The 16,160-nt window shown below is 42.7% G+C and overlaps 1 protein-coding gene across 4 annotated transcripts in view; it reads left to right on the forward strand.

Annotated features, from left to right (window-relative positions):
* BCOR (BCL6 corepressor) overlaps positions 1 to 15,295 on the forward strand; it is a 199,204-nt gene extending 183,909 nt beyond the window's left edge. For all 4 annotated transcript variants that reach the window (XM_069761606.1, XM_069761608.1, XM_069761609.1 and 1 more), the window contains 6 exons: positions 1,511 to 1,741; positions 8,090 to 8,256; positions 8,576 to 8,721; positions 11,488 to 11,565; positions 12,388 to 12,538; positions 14,089 to 15,295. In XM_069761606.1, the coding sequence (XP_069617707.1) occupies positions 1,511 to 1,741; positions 8,090 to 8,256; positions 8,576 to 8,721; positions 11,488 to 11,565; positions 12,388 to 12,538; positions 14,089 to 14,380 (1,065 nt within the window). In that variant the 3' untranslated portion in view covers positions 14,381 to 15,295. The remainder of the gene's footprint in view (positions 1 to 1,510; positions 1,742 to 8,089; positions 8,257 to 8,575; positions 8,722 to 11,487; positions 11,566 to 12,387; positions 12,539 to 14,088) is intronic.
* Positions 15,296 to 16,160: the final 865 nt, after the last annotated feature.

Genomic DNA, 16,160 nt, shown 5'->3' on the forward strand with positions numbered 1-16,160 from the left:
CACACATCTGTAGTTTTTTAACTTTTCTGTAAAAATACACAGTGTGAACAGCTGCATAGATTATAATAGGGGAGAATTAAGGGTAGCACATGTACATGGACATCTGAATGAAGCCTAAATCAGAGACTAGTTCTGGAGGTGAGGTGACTAACTAGTCAGAGGTGTGTCCCCAATAGTCTATCCCCGTTTTGCTCCTCTAGATAGATCGATTTCTCCCCATGTCTGTATAAGGATAGACCTGTCAGTCAAGAGGAAAGGATTGCGAGAAGCTGCAGAAGACCTGCGTTTTGTAATTATGACCTAAAAGTTCAACTTTGGTGTCATCAGACCATAACACGTTTTTCCACATGCTTTTGGCAGACTTGATGTAGGTTTTGGCAACACATGGCTAGACTTGGATATGTTTTCTTTGTAAGAAAAGGTTCTGTCTTGCCATCCTATCCCACAGGCCAAATATGTAAAGAATACAGGATACTGTTGTCACATGCAATAGACAACCAGTACTTGCCAGAAATTCCTGCAGCTCTTTTAATGTTGCTGTAGGCCTCGAGGCAGTTTCCGGACCAATGTTCTTCTTAACTTTTCAGCAATTTTTGAGGGACGTCCACTTCTAATGTCACTGTTGTGCAAAATTTAAAGGGAACCTGTCACCTGAATTTGGCTGGACAGGTTTGTGGTCATATGGGCGGGGTTTTCAGGTGTTTGATTCACCCTTTCCTTACCCGCTGGCTGCATGCTGGCCGCAATATTGGGTTGAAGTTCATGCTGTGTCCTCCATAGTACACGCCTGCGCAAGGCAAGATTGCACACGTACACTGCTTCCCATAAAAGCCTGCGGTCCTATACATTCAGAGACCAGTGTCATGCCTGCTAGCTAGGTAATCTGCACGATATTTGTATTTTCTTCCGTCTTTAATTGCCTGAAATGGTGTTCCGGGATAATTACGCCTGAGAGGTCCGCAGCATATTATTTTTTGCGACAGGCAGCATTTCACAAGTGAAAGGATTAATAGCTGGTTCCGTGCTAACTACATTGCAGTGCAGCTGAAAGGTCATCCGCTTATAGATTTCTAATATTTCCTGCTTCTCCATAGACATCTTGAAGTCATTCATTGTGTTACATTGTGTAATGTCTACTGGGCTTGTGCATTCATTCTCTTTTTCCCACTTGTTATGTCCCTTTATTATACATGTTGACCTCACATTGCGGAGCGTTTATTTACAGAGAGGACGATTTTTGTGCAAAAAAAAGTTTCTGCAAATAATCTGATCAACTAATGTAATTACTGCAATGAAGACATCATTTACCATGAGTGATATACAGAGCCCATCTCCCTTTTCTTAAAGTGTGGCCTCTGACTTCAGACAACTGCTCAGCCATAAATGTTGCGGCCTCTGCGCCTCTATCGCTATGAGTAGATAATTCCAGCCTGTGTCACCAAGATGGATGTGACCCAAGGTTTTCAGGTTCATCTTCTAATGTCCCTAAACTTTATTCCGGCTTTTATAGGTCAGCCTAAAGGGGTTCAGGAAGCAGATTGAGTTTTCACCAGACAACTCCCCGATGAAGGTGCCAGATCAGATGTCTCTATTGCACACCCCATCCCAGATGTCACCGCTGCTCAGCCATATTCAAGACAGTACACCCAGCCGCCCAATGCCACCTGAAGCCCGCCGTCTCATTGTGAACAAGAACGCTGGCGAGACTCTCCTGCAAAGAGCAGCACGGTTGGGATATGAAGTAAGTGCTTGTTGTACTAGTGACAGATTTTAGACATCTTGTCTACTTTTATGACACCCGGCCCACTCATACACCATATGCTGTGCATCATCCTGAATTTTGTGCCTACTAGTTTTACCGTGCCAATATCTAAGATACTGAGTTTTTTTTAACTTCCAGAGTATGTAACGAGTTATACTTTGCTGTTCCACCTTTGTTGGGGACCATGGAGTGAGCTTTCTATGGGCATCTTTTGCCAACAGTATACAAAGAGCTATGTATGACTTTCTCACCTCATTTCATACTGTTAAATGTACCATAAATCTCTGAATGAGAAGGGTCCCGTTTATGGACCACCGTACTTGCTCAGCTGTTTTCTGAACTCCTATAAAAGTTAAGGGAGAGAGCGGCTCAGGGAAGGTCACCTCTCTATATTAGAGGTCATACAGAAGACAGTGAAAATCGGATGAGTGCACGCTGTTGTTTTGATGGATGGCACTGATCTTGTTATGGGGCTGTGCACATGTCCGATTTTGTTTCCTTTGACCAAGCGATTATCGGATCGCACTCCGCTATTCATGTCTGTGGTTTCGGGGGTGACATCCGAATACGGTCCAATTTTTACAGACTGACTGAATGGAGAAGATCGACAATTTTTAGTTTTTTCTCCATATTCAAAAATTTGGATCATGCTCTGTTCAAATTCAGGCTCATAGCATGATTAGAATAATCGGACCAATTTTTTTTCGTCAGACCCAAGACATAGATATATATATATATATACTAGCCCGAAGACAGATAAAAACGTATTCCATCTACCTCTATTCCTCTCTTTCCCATGAGGAACAGTCTGGAGCCAGATCCTCTTCTCAGAGACAATGGCAGCCTTACTGCGCTAACCTGGAGAGACGTTTTGTGGTCTTTTTTGCTGGCCATTTGGACAGAACAAAATAAATAGTATTTATGTCCTCATAAAATAAATGCGAGCTGAGCTGGGTGAGGGGAATATGAAGACTTCTCCCCGGCCACCATGATCTGTGAGATGTTGCTGGTAGAACAGATTCTGCACTTTCTCATCCTGAAACCGAATTGTGAAACCCTGTACTGGTTTCTGTTTTCAGAGAAACGTGTCAGTTTGTCTGCACAGTCTTCATTACCAAGAAAGGGGGGCTTTCCAGACCGCGACGACACTTGTCACCATTCAGCTGTCTTCACCTTCCCGTGTGTTTTAGGTTAGAAGAAAGTAAAACTAGGTTCACCTCCTCACCATTTCCGACTTACAGTGGACTGATACTGCTTCATGCCGGCGTCATATTTCCACCGTGAGCAGTCACACCGTGTCACTTCAGCCTGGTTTCCTGGAACACCGTGAGCCTCATTTATCAAAACTGTCTATTGCTTATAGCAACTAATCAGAACTCCACTTTTGTTTTTTGAACAGCTCTGATAAAATAAAAGCTGCGCTCTGATTGGCTGCTGCGGCAACAACAGATTTTCTGTGAGGGAGTTGCGATAAATCTGCTGTTTTGTAGAATATGAAATAAATGCTAGCAGCAGTCATTGTTGCCAGTAGATTTTTTGCCTGTCAGGCGTATCTATGTATTGGCGGTGCAGAGGTGGCAATAACACCTAGAGCTTGGTACCTAAAAAGACCCAATTAGTCCACTGTCAAATACAAGGGCACCAGTACTGTAAATGACACATAGTAGTGTATGGGGGGATGACACAATTATTAAAGGGGTTGTACGGGACTTTAACATTGATGGCCTGTCCTTAAGATAGGTTATCAATGTGTGAACGGTGGGGGTGCGACACCTGGCACCACCGCTAATCAGCTGTTCTCAGTGTTAGACGGAACTGCTTGGTTACAAAGCTGCACAGTTCGATCGGCTGTATAGTGGCCACGGCCGGGTGGTGCACATCTGCCCCCTATTCAAATCAACATGGGGTGGATGTGCAGCACCTGCCCACAGACACTGTTCCATTGACTGAAATGTTGTGGGCAGCTCCTTAAAGGGAATCTGTCATACCCAAAATGTTATATGAGCTGCAGCCACCGGCATCAGGGGCTTATCTACAGCATTCTGTAATGCTGTAGATAAGCCCCCGATGTAACCTGAAAGGTAAGAAAACCCGCTGTGGTCCAGACCCGATGGGCATTGCGGTCCGGTCCAGCGCCTCCCATCTTCATACGATGACGTCCTCATTTTTTCTTCTTGCCGCGGCTCCGGCATACTTTGTCTGCCCTGTTGAGGGCAGAGCAAAGTACTGCAGTGTGCAGGCGCCGGGAAAGGTCAGAGAGGCCCGGTGCCTGCGCACTGCAGTACTTTGCCCTCAACAGGGCAGACAAAGTACGCCTGCGCCAGAGCCGCGGCAAGAAGAATAAAAGAGGACGTCATTGTATGAAGATGGGAGGCGCTGGACCAGACCGCGACGCCCATCGGACCTGGACCACAGCGGGACCGCCCCTGGGTGAGTATAATATAACCTGTTTTTCTTACCTTTCAGGTTACATTGGGGGCTTATCTACAGCAATACAGGATGCTGTAGATAAGCCCCTGATGCCGGTGGCTGCAGCTCATATACGATTTTGGGGGTGACAGATTCCCTTTAACTGACTGGTTCTCGGGTGCTGGGTGTCGCACCCCCACTGATCAGACGTTGATGACCAACCTAAGGCTAAGCAATCAGTGTTAAACCCCTTCAACCATATTTAAATTGTAACTGTCCTTTTTTCTTTCCTTTCATAAATAAAAACTAGACTTGTTATATCTTTTTAGAGAACTCTGATATTTTTCTTTTTATTCTCAAAATGTTCAGTTCACAGATAAAATCTGTCTTCAGTGAACACAGTTTTCCTTATTACTGAGATAGATGGCAGTTGGTGCTGATAACGTTCTATGGAGAGCTGTAACTTGAGGTCCAGGACTTGCAGTAGAATGTCTGTCATTAGTTCATCTTCATAGAATTTTAAAACCACCGTTATTGGCTGTCTCAGTAATGGGATACTCTCGTCACGAAGTCCAGATTTCCCCCCTGAATTGAGAGTGAAAGATCAGTCCAGGAGAAGAACGAAGCCAATTTCTGTGATAAAAATATACATCTTTGTAATATAGCTGATGTTTACTATTGATTTCTAGAATAATGATTATACTGATGGTTAATCTTTAGCCGTGCTGACAATGTCTGCTCTAGTTTGCTGGTAAGGAAGTTCCTCTCCCTGGTACCGGTTTGGACAGGCGGTAACGTTATATAGCAGCCGATGCTAGTCAGGTTGCAGAGTTACTGAAGCAGGCGTGAAACGCGCGTCGGGGTTGTTTGGAGGCACAGCACGCCACTGGGCATTTAATCTTTAAGTATTTGGACTCAGGTAATATGTGTTTATCAGGGGGTTTTTGACCTCTTCCCTTTACATTTATGATATGATATGTATGCTGTGGATAATGATGTGGTGATGTGCACCTTCTATGAATGGTTCCACAGGGTGTAATTACCAGCAGTTGGGATTTGTCAGTATGCTGGTTTCTTGAGCATGTGCTCTCATATATAATACGGTGGATTACTCTATACAAGTAATTGGGTATGCATAATTGCAATATTGATATACCGTATATATTGTAGTTTTTTTTCAAGTCACACCAGAGATATTCCAGATATAAAGTCCTGATTATCTGGTGATGTATACTATCTTTAACACCCTGGGCAGCATATGTAAATTTTGTATTGGTAAGAATTAGAATGGGAAATTGCAAAACCTATTAGCATGTTATGATAATTTATACCCATATGCTTTAGCTGGCCTATATATAATGTGTATCTGGTTGGAGGCACTTTTTTAATCTATGTGTTTTATGTATTTCTGATAAAGTTTTATTTTAATCTTTAAAAACAAAGACACTTTTTTGGTATAGTTTAATGACTATTTGGTCAGTATGTTTAAATCTTTGTAATAGAGCTGATGTTTACTATTGATTTCTAGAATAATGATTATACTGATGGTTAATCTTTAGCCGTGCTGACAATGTCGGCTCTAGTTTGCTGGTAAGGAAGTTCCTCTCCCTGGTACCGGTTTGGACAGGCGGTAACGTTATATAGCAGCCGATGCCAGTCAGGTTGTAGAGTTACTGAAGCATGCTTGCTTGGCCTCCCGCGTGTCAGAAAACCGATCCGTGAGCTGGTAGCACGCACTTGGCCGTACCTGATGCTGACACGTGACACCGGGGTATCTTTCCCTCACTTGGACGAGCATCTCATTAGCTGGCTGCCTCTCACTTTAGCCTTAATATGCCCGGCCCCAAATAAGCGAAAAGGCTTCATGCTGTATCCTAGCGACCGTCTCCTCGGGTCAGGCGCGCCCAGGGCACAGATTAGCGCGCTCTCCCTGCTCGGCTTGAATCAGAATGAATAAAACGCTCCTGAGCTCCTCTTCACCCCTTCCTCTGCCGGCTGACTAATAACAAGCTCCAACGCCAGGCAGTGAATCAACATGCGCGGCGTCTCTGAGCAGCCTCCTTAACCTTTATAGATCGGCAGAGCAGGTTTCCTGGATCCTACGTCTTCTGAGAAATGGCAATATGCTTTACGTGCAGCTTGGATGCTGGTTTGCCTTGCATGCAAATCGTGCCGCTGTGGTTTCTTCTCCTTCTCTTTCTGACGTTCTCCTCGGTCGCTGCGAATAATTTTTCTTATTTTAATAGGCAGAAAACAGTCAGTGTCTAAGTAGTTGCATGTGGGATCTCCATATCTCATCCTGTAACGGGTATCATGGTGTATAAAATCGGCCACTGCATATAAATAGTTGTGCTGAAGTAGCACTTTACATAGGTGACTGCACTTCCTCGAGGGACATATGTTAATGGCATATCTTAGTAGAAAAGCGAAGACCTATGAACCAAGAAATAATGTGTTTGTGTGTATATATATATATATATATATATATATGTATGTGTGTGTATATATAATGTGTGTATCTAGGGTATATTTATACAGGTATGAATATATATTGCTGTATTTTGCTGCATTTAGTCACTTGCGCAGCTCCGGTTAGCGCTCAGTGGGTAAGGAATCACTTAAATAGTGATTTACTAATAGACCCTAAATACTTGGTTTCAGCAATCAGAGCAGAATAATGGCACTTTTGCTTCCAAGCAGTGAAAATTAAAAATGTCCCTGCCTGCCCCTCTTCATCTCCAGGATGGTACATATGGGTTTTCCAGAAACAAGAATGTCTACGGGATATTTTAGGGATTTGTATAAGCAATCTGGTATGTACTTGTCAAATAGCTCTAAATTGGAAGACCTACATGAAGGGCTCATTCAGGCAGTGATTTTTCTCAGACGCTAAAAAAAGGCACAAATTTCATCATTTAGCTGGAAACATAAATTAATGGAGGTTTTTCGAGCTTCTCCTAATCAAACTGTCTTTGAAAATAAATAGATGACATCAGACTTGCATTGTTGTTTGATCGGAGATTCGGATCCATGTCGGACATGTGGCTGCGATTGTGTGCGAACTGCACAATTACATGGACGTGTGAACAAGCCCCATAGATAGAACTCGTACGAGAGCTGCTGCCATAACTAACTTGCCAATTACATTTATTTTTTGGTTGCCGTTTTATGGTTTGCTTTTTTGTTCCCACATCCCAGCTTGATTACTGAAGTTGCTACTCAGAAATTACAGAGTAATTTTCGGCCACGTGCACACATTCAGTATTAGGTCAGTATTTTACCTCAGTATTTGAAGCCAAAATCAGGAGAGGAACAGTCAGAGGAAAAGTATAATAGAAACTCGTCACCACTTCTGTATTTATCACCCACTCCTGGTTTTGGCTTACAAATACTGAGGTAAAACACTGACCGAATACTGAACGTGTGAACATGGCCTTAGTGTTCAGTTAACTGTTTGCTAAAGACACAGACCTCCTTCAACATGCCGACTCAGCTCTTCATACCTAGAAAATCCCTTAACTTTTAGTTTTTGCGTTTTACCTCGTCTTTCAATTATGTGAGGACATTAAGGATTATTGCATTGATTAAACTTGACATGGCGCCGTAACCTTTCATATCGATACAAATTGCTATAATTTGCAGCAATTCCCCTCCTACCTACTGCTTACAGCCTTGCATTAATTCTGACTATATTAGCATTGTGTGAACTAAAGACAATGTCGCCCGAATGTTAAATGATTTCAGGGAGCGAGCAAATGGTGTTGTGTCAGAAAGCCATTTACGCTGCTCGCCTCCCGCTCTTGGCTGATTTTACCTATTGTCTTGGGGCTGAATTGTGGCTCGTACTTTCTTAAAATGAAGACGGCACTTTGAAAACGATGTAATCATGGTGACCATCTCCAATTTCTTTTCCTGCAGGAAGTGGTTCTTTATTGCCTGGAAAGCAAATCTTGTGATGTTAACCACCGAGACAATGCCGGCTATTGTGCGCTACATGAGGCTTGTGCGAGAGGCTGGCTGACTATTGTTCGGCATCTCCTAGAGCACGGAGCAGACGTCAATTGCAGCGCACAGGATGGTACAAGGTGGGTAGCTGCTGGCGAGATCGCAGAGGGAGGAAATAGTCTTAGATTTCACTACCCTGTAATGTGTCAATTACTAGAATGTGAGGCTACTAAAAGTGGCCTAAATCAAAGCCAGCAATCCGCCGGCACAGTTAGTGTTTGATATAACAGCTCGCTTTCTCTTGAATGCAGCTGCAGTACTAGACGCAGCCTCTGGGCAGGGGTGGCGCCGTTTCTAGCTATATTTTTCCAATCTCATACAACTCATCTAATGCATCATATCGAATATGAAACCAACCACTAAGTCTGACATGGAAGCTGATGGATTGTCTTTCCTCAGGCCCATCCATGATGCCGTGGAGAATGATCACTTAGAAATTGTGCGTCTATTGCTATCCTACGGCGCGGATCCCACATTGGCGACATACTCTGGGAGAACAATTGCCAAAATGACGCACAGCGAGCTGATGGAAACCTTCCTGACTGGTGAGAATAGATTTTTTTCTATTTCATGTGTGGTCATGACTCAGTGCCTGAAATGCGTAAGTGACGGCTGTTACTATGTCTATGAGAATACGGCCTTGGCATTGTCTGATCCGCTGGATTACATTTCCTCTGTTGCTTTGTATGTTTGGACGTGTATCCGATATAACGCAGCCCATAATTGCAGACTGAAAATATAGATCATTCCAATTTCATTACCTGTTAAACATTAGCGATCATCGTTTCTGAGCGAACGTACAAGCGCGGCTTTCTTATCAAGGGCATTTTACCGTTCTGAGACAGCAGGGTACAGATCTTGGCAGCTTCTTCGCTACGCAGATGTGATGGCTGTTTCCTTCCCCCTCCTCCAGCCGTACCAAAGACAGCTAAATTAGGCAGTGAGAGTATGATCTTCGCTGTCACGTAACGAGAAATCCCAGTGACTGGATTGAAACCTGGTTTAACCCTTAGGTTTAATAGCTCCCGTGCCGCCATATGATGTCTGCGCTTCCCGCGCTGTCAGAATTCCCACTGTTTACACTGAATTGCTTTTTAAGACCCTTATGTGACAAAGAAAATGCTTTGGAAAGTCAAAACTGATATAACCAGATTAATTTACAGATTATTAGCAGTGCACATATCTAGGAGAAACAATTGACTAGTTTCTATTTTTTACCATTAATGTTATTACAGTGTACGTATGACAACCTATTCCTATTTTTTAAGTATCTTGAAGAATCATTAACTTAATGGTGTAAGAAAAATATGTTCCAGATTACCACTAATAGCAATTAGGGTTATGTAAGAAGAACTAGTTATGGACTTGGGAATTTTAGGTTTTTTTACACTTTCATCCCCCACACGCCCCTTTCAAGTTCCATCTATACATATAATTGTCTAAGGGCTCCACTCTTGCCTCCTCCAGCAGCGACCCTGGGACTCTGCTCCACCGTGGCCGGGAAGGTATATTCACATCACTAGACGCACCCCCATTTTCCCCCTACATACTGTATCTTTTATTTTTTAATATGTTTTTTAAAGCTTTGCTTTAATTTTTAGTAAGGCACTTGATTTTTTTAGTTGTTTTAGTAGTGTTTCTGTTATAAAGCTCAGCTCGTGGCAATGATGTCATTTAAATGCCGCTGTCAGAGATTGACAGTGGCATTTAAATGGCTATCTGCAGTGATGGGAGCTAACTCTGGTCAGTACAGCTACAGAGATACCGGTTAGGTAACACAGCTGGCGCCTGCCTGGTATTGAAGCAGGTTCAGCCCCTGAGCCGCCTTCATTCTTTCAATAATAATAATTTTATTTATATAGTGCAAACATATTCCACAACACATCGTCATTTAAGTGTCAACTCGTGATGAAATGGTATGTCATAGGTCGTTCAGGAGTTAATGCAGTATACAATGATACATGGCACAATATAACTCTGACTTTAAAGAGGGTTTTCAGGATTTTAATATGGATGACCCCGCCATAGGATATATCTTCAACAACAGGTCGCTGGAAGGTCTGACTCCAGAGGCATAGCTCTATAAAGCATAAGAAAGAGCATTAAAGTAAATCTGCCACCCTCCCGGGACGTATATGACCTATTAATATGGGCATACAGGTGACAGAAATGTTACACTAATACCTGTATGTTCATATTAGCGATCTTGTTGTTGAGAAGTCTTATATTATTTACTTATGCTAATGATTTCTTCCAGGCTCCAGGGTGTGCGGTGCTGTTAGAAGTCTCTTCCGCCTCTCCTCATTATAATACTATCCCTCTCCTACGCAAGTCAGTTGTGGCGCCGAATCCCCCGCCTGCGCCCTGCACTCCCTCCACAATACGCACCTTTTCATCCCTTTTATGGGCACTGCATTCAGGGATCTTCTGCGCAGGCGACTTCCTTTCCAGTGACCTCTGGCGTGCGCAACGATGAGGTGTTCTCCCCACTTTCTCCCTGCATAGTCATCGCTATGTACACATGGTTCCTAGCAATGACTATGCAGGAGGAAGTGGGGAGAGCACCTTATCGTCGTGCACGCCGGAGATCACAGTGACTCGCTGGTGCAGAAGATCCCTGAATGGAGTGCCCATAGAAGGGAGGAAAAGGTGTGTATTGTGGAGGGAGTGCAGGGCACAGGCGCAGGATTCCAGTTCCACGACTGACGTGCATGAGAGGGGGTAAGTATTACAATGAAGAGAGGAGGCCGGGATTTCCTACACGCACCGCAAGCCCTGGAGCCTAGAAGAAATCATTAGCATAAGGAAATAATATAAGATTTCTCAACAAGACCATTGATATGAGACACACAGGTAGGACTAGTGTAACATTTCTATCACCTGCATGCCCATATTAATAGATGATGTACAGCCCTGGGGTGACAGATTCCCTTTAAGTACCTTTCACGGCCACTACACAATGTACGGAGCTGTGTTATTTCCAGTGCACCCCAGTGGATTTGGACCTCCAGGAAAGTGATATTGATGACTTTTCCTACAGATAGGTCATCAATATTAAGGTCCTGGAAAACACACGGGGCACCCATTCATACACATTGGATGAACAGCCGGGAAAACAACTATGCTGAGCATGGCACAGTAATGCTAATCCTTGATCGCCTGCTGGTCTCAAGTAGTAAATGTGTCCGTACTTAAGACGAAGGCCGTGCCAATCTTTTATGTGAACAGCATTTTCTAATTGTCATAATTTGTGCTACGCAGCCTGGTGTTACGTGAATCTTAACGCCGTCCATTTCCCTCCCCTCCTCTAGAATACTTAACAGATTTACAAGGTCGGAGTGGAGATGACCCTGGACTCTCTTGGGATTTCTACGGCAGTTCCGTCTGTGGTGAGGATCATTATTATACCTTGTTAATTAGAAGACCAGAAAAGTTCCTTACAAGCAGATCGTAAGACACATTGCTGGGAATGAGTTGTCATCTAATGAAAGTGACTAATGGCGAGATCTAGCTGTCTCGTGACCAGGAACCGGTGGCTTGACAGGTGTTGGCACTTGTGTAATATACAATTATATCCTAGTGTCACATCAGTCAGGAAGCTGAGGAGGCAAAGTGTAGATCACGGGAAGATGAACACATTTGGGAAGCCTGCGGACTATGTATGTGCAGTGATATTGGAATGAATATGTCTATTAGTCAGATTGATTACTGGCTGTCTCATAGACACCATTACCTTTTGGCCGCTCTGAACTAGATACAGCTATCTTTATTGTGTTTGTATAATGAGTGATTTACACCAATCCATAGCTTAGGAGGAGCCGTCGCTTGCTATAAATGTAATTTGCTTTGTTACCTGCCACTGGTTTCCTGAATCTGACATTTTTGTAATTTGTTACTGTGCCTCTGCGCTCCTGAGAGTTGGCCCCTATCTGTGTAGGTAAATCTAGTCTCGTTGGCTAAGAGAATGTGATCCTCAAGATGACGTTCACAGAGAAGAGTTTAGGATCACTCCTCCTTGGCTGACAAGACTAGATTTACCTACCTAAGGAACAAAGGGGAAAAAAACCTATTCAGGAGAACAAGTAGCATTTCTACCAGGTGAAAAAGCCCTGTATATTTGTGGCAAGTAACAGGTCCTCTTTTAGGTTTAGCCATTTAGAAGAAGATTATTAATGAGGAATCAAATCTAATTAATATTTGTATTTCTGCAGATGCAAAGGATGAAAGTGGATTTGACATTTTGGCAAATCCTCCAGGTCCCGAGGAGGATGATGATGATGGTTGTGTGGACGCCTTTGAGTTTGAATTCTCAGATAACCCTCTTCTACCTTGCTATAATGTGCAGGTGTCTCTCTCTCAGGGGTAAGTTAACAAGTTTCACAACATTCTATTTTTGCTTTTTATTTGTGGTTTGTTTCTTCAGGAACTACGTGGGTTCCTTCCATGCATGATATATTTAAAGGGACCCTTGTCAGCAAATTTTTGCTATGTAATCTAACAGAAGCATGATGTAAGGAATGAGACCCTTATTCCAGCGTTGTTTCACTTAGTTTACTGGGTGCAGCAGTTGTGATAGCATCAGAGTTTTCACTGCTGCAGATGTAGCAGAGCTCAGAATGTTGGGCGCTGTATAACCCCGGCCACACAATTGGCAACTTTCTATGTACACTGTATATTGGCAGAAAGTTGCTAGTGATGGGGGGGGGGGGAGCTTGGACCAGGAGGCAGAAGATAACCAGTCCTCTAGTGATCTCCTGCTGACACACTGATTTCCGTAATAAAGCCTAATAAGTGACACATCACTGTAAACAGGCACTCAGACCCTACATCATGCTGCTCTCAGATGACATATCAATAACCTGCTAATCAGTGATGGGGGGCGAGCTTGGACCAGGAGGTACAAGACAACCAGTCCTCTAGTGATCATCTCCTGATGATAACACACTGATTTCCTTAAAACAGCCTAGTAAGTGACATATCACTGTAAACAGGCTCTCAGCCCCTACATAATGCTGCTCTCAGATTACATATCCAAAACCTGCTGACAGATTATATTTTTAAGAAGTTGTACTAACACCGAACTAGCAGGCACAATTGCGTTTCCAAAGCAGGCTCCAAAACGTGTGACTAGAGGTTTCAAAATAGCTCGTGACATCCTTCTCCCCTCGCAGACATTCAGCAGAGCCAAGAAGGGTCATCTGAGCAGAAACTGCCACCGAGTCCTGTTGTGCTCACTCAATTAGCCTTCAAAAGCATTCTTCCCAGGAGCCTGTAGCCATATCCGTGCACCAATTTCATAACTGGGCAGGTTTTTTTTCCACGATGACGTGCAGTCTGATCTATTTGGAGCCAAGTGTAGCACATTTGCTCCGTATCATATTTGTGGCCATTTGTCCTTTTTCTGTATCCCGTCACTGTAGACTGGCTTAGATGGAGCTAGATGTGAGAGTGAGATGTTACCCTGGGACTGGTAGATGGCAACGATGGTCAGAGGCACTGAAAGCCGGTCATATAGCAATATTTATGTGCATGGACGCCGTAGTCTAAAGTCATGGCTAGTACGACATCTTTCCCAGAGAAAAAGTGACCCTTCAACCGAAAGGTCCATACTAGTGATGAGTGAATATACTCGTCACTCGAGCACTCTCGAGGATCCTCCGAGTATTTTTTAGTGAATGATTTACATCTGTTAGCCAGCATAAGTACATGTGGGGGTTCCCTGGCAACCCCCACATGTACTTATGCTGGCTAACAGATGTAAATCATTCAGCTGCGGCAAGAAAAACTATATCTCCGAGCACTAAAAAATACTCGGAGGATCCCCGATTCGCTCATCACTAATCAAGACGCATCTGAGAGATAAAGATGGCAGCTAGTAAATGCCTATAACAGTGGCTTGTTTCCCATTGTAGGCCCAGGAATTGGTTGCTTCTGTCAGACGTCACCAAGCAGCTCAAGATGTCCTCGCAGTCCTTCAGCAGCGAGTATCCTCACCTGGAAATAGTCAGCGTTACCGGAGCCGAATTCTACAAGCAAGTCTCACTCAGCCAGCTCTTTTCTTCTCCCGAAGATCTCGAACGCTTCAGTCCAGACAGCAAAGACATGCTCGAGCTTGTGGAGATCACAAGTGAACTGCAAACGTTACTGGGGTCCTCCACTGAGTGGTTGGATCCCGAAGGAGACACGTCCTATGCCAGTTGTTAAAAAGCCAATTCTGTCAAATAATTTCTATTTTGTGAATATGTGATATAGAGAGAACACTATTCTATAAATACAGGTGTACAAATTGTATATAATATCTATAAATATATATATATATAAATATATATATCTCCATATATGGGGTTGGTTTGTTTTTGTTTTTCCCTTTGTCCCAGAAAACCCTAAATAGATTTATAAAATCCTGAAAAATTCAGTCCTCATTTGCTTTGGGAGAGCTAATTGTTTTTAATTGTAACCCTTTATTTTCTGATACATTTTTCTGAAGTAAGACTTTTTTTTCATAAAGCACTGAAGGCACGAGAAATACTTTATAATTTGTATTTAATAAGAAAAGTCGTACGGACAAAAAGGAGCAGCACTTCATGACATTTTTTTATGTTTACAAAAATTACCAGTTTTTTTGGTAAACGACGTTGGATTTGATCCAAGTTTTGTAATATAAGTGGAATTCTGCACATATAAATATATAAATATTATCCATAGAAAGGTGTTTGAAGTTTTTGTAATCTAATTTAAAAGAAAAAAAAAAAATCTTGGAAATTTTAGTTTTCACACTTAAATTAATGCGTGTGTGTATATATGCATACTGTCCGTGCATTTCTATCTGAGTGTGTGCACACGCCTGTATACATGTATAAATCTATACATAAGTTCAGACGTTTTATGCTCTAATTTAAAGACAAAGACTTTGAGCTATTTTTGTCGCTTGTATAATATTGAGGCTGTAAAATAAAGTGTTGCGATCCAGATGAATTGTATATAGACTCAAATTTCCTGAGATGTGTGTGCAATGTTTTCAGATCCGTGTTTAAACTTTGTAAGTAAACCACCTGCCTTTGTATTTATATTTTACAAGATTTTTTCTTAAAAAGGCAATAAAACCGTTCAGTAAATGGATTTCGCACTCTCGTGTTTCTCACTTTCTTTTTAGGGAATTGAAGTCTGCGTGGAAGGGGCGTATTTCTTTATATTTGAGGTTCTAGACAAGGGCTATGTGTGCACCATTCTTTATTTTTGATAAGTTTCATATAACTTTACTAGATGGTGGCCCGATTCTAACGCATCGGGTATTCTAGAATATGTATTTATGTATGTATATAGCAGCCACATAGTATATAGCACAGGCCACGTAGTATATAGGAGTCATGCAGTATATAGCAGACAAATACTACGTGGCCTGTGCTATATACTATGTGGCTGCTATATACATACATACATATTGTAGAATACCCGATGCGTTAACACAGCCCGCGCAGTATATAACAGCCACGCAGTATATAACACTGTCCACACAGTATATAGCAGCCACGTACTATATAAAACAGCCCGCGCAGTATATAACAGCCACGTAGTATATAGCAGCCACGTAGTATATAACACTGCCCACGCAGTATATAGCAGCCACGTAGTATATAACACTGCCCACGCAGTATATAGCAGCCACATAGTATATAACACTGCCCACGCAGTATATAGCAGCCATGTAGTATATAACACTGCCTATGTAGTATATAGCACAGCCCATGCAGTATATAGCACAGCCCACGCAGTATAGAACACAGCCCACATAGTATATAACACTGCCTATGTAGTATATAGCAGCCACGCGGTATCTAACAGCCCACGTAGTATACAGCAGTGTGGGCACCATATCCCTGTTAAAAAAAATAATTAAAATAAAAAAATAGTTATATATTCATCCCTGGGATCCAGCGAAGCTCCGGCGAGTCGTGCACGGCTGCCGCCATCTTCCGTTCCCAGG

The sequence above is a fragment of the Ranitomeya imitator genome, chromosome 3, assembly GCF_032444005.1.
Source record: "Ranitomeya imitator isolate aRanImi1 chromosome 3, aRanImi1.pri, whole genome shotgun sequence".
NCBI classification, from domain to species: domain Eukaryota; kingdom Metazoa; phylum Chordata; class Amphibia; order Anura; family Dendrobatidae; genus Ranitomeya; species Ranitomeya imitator.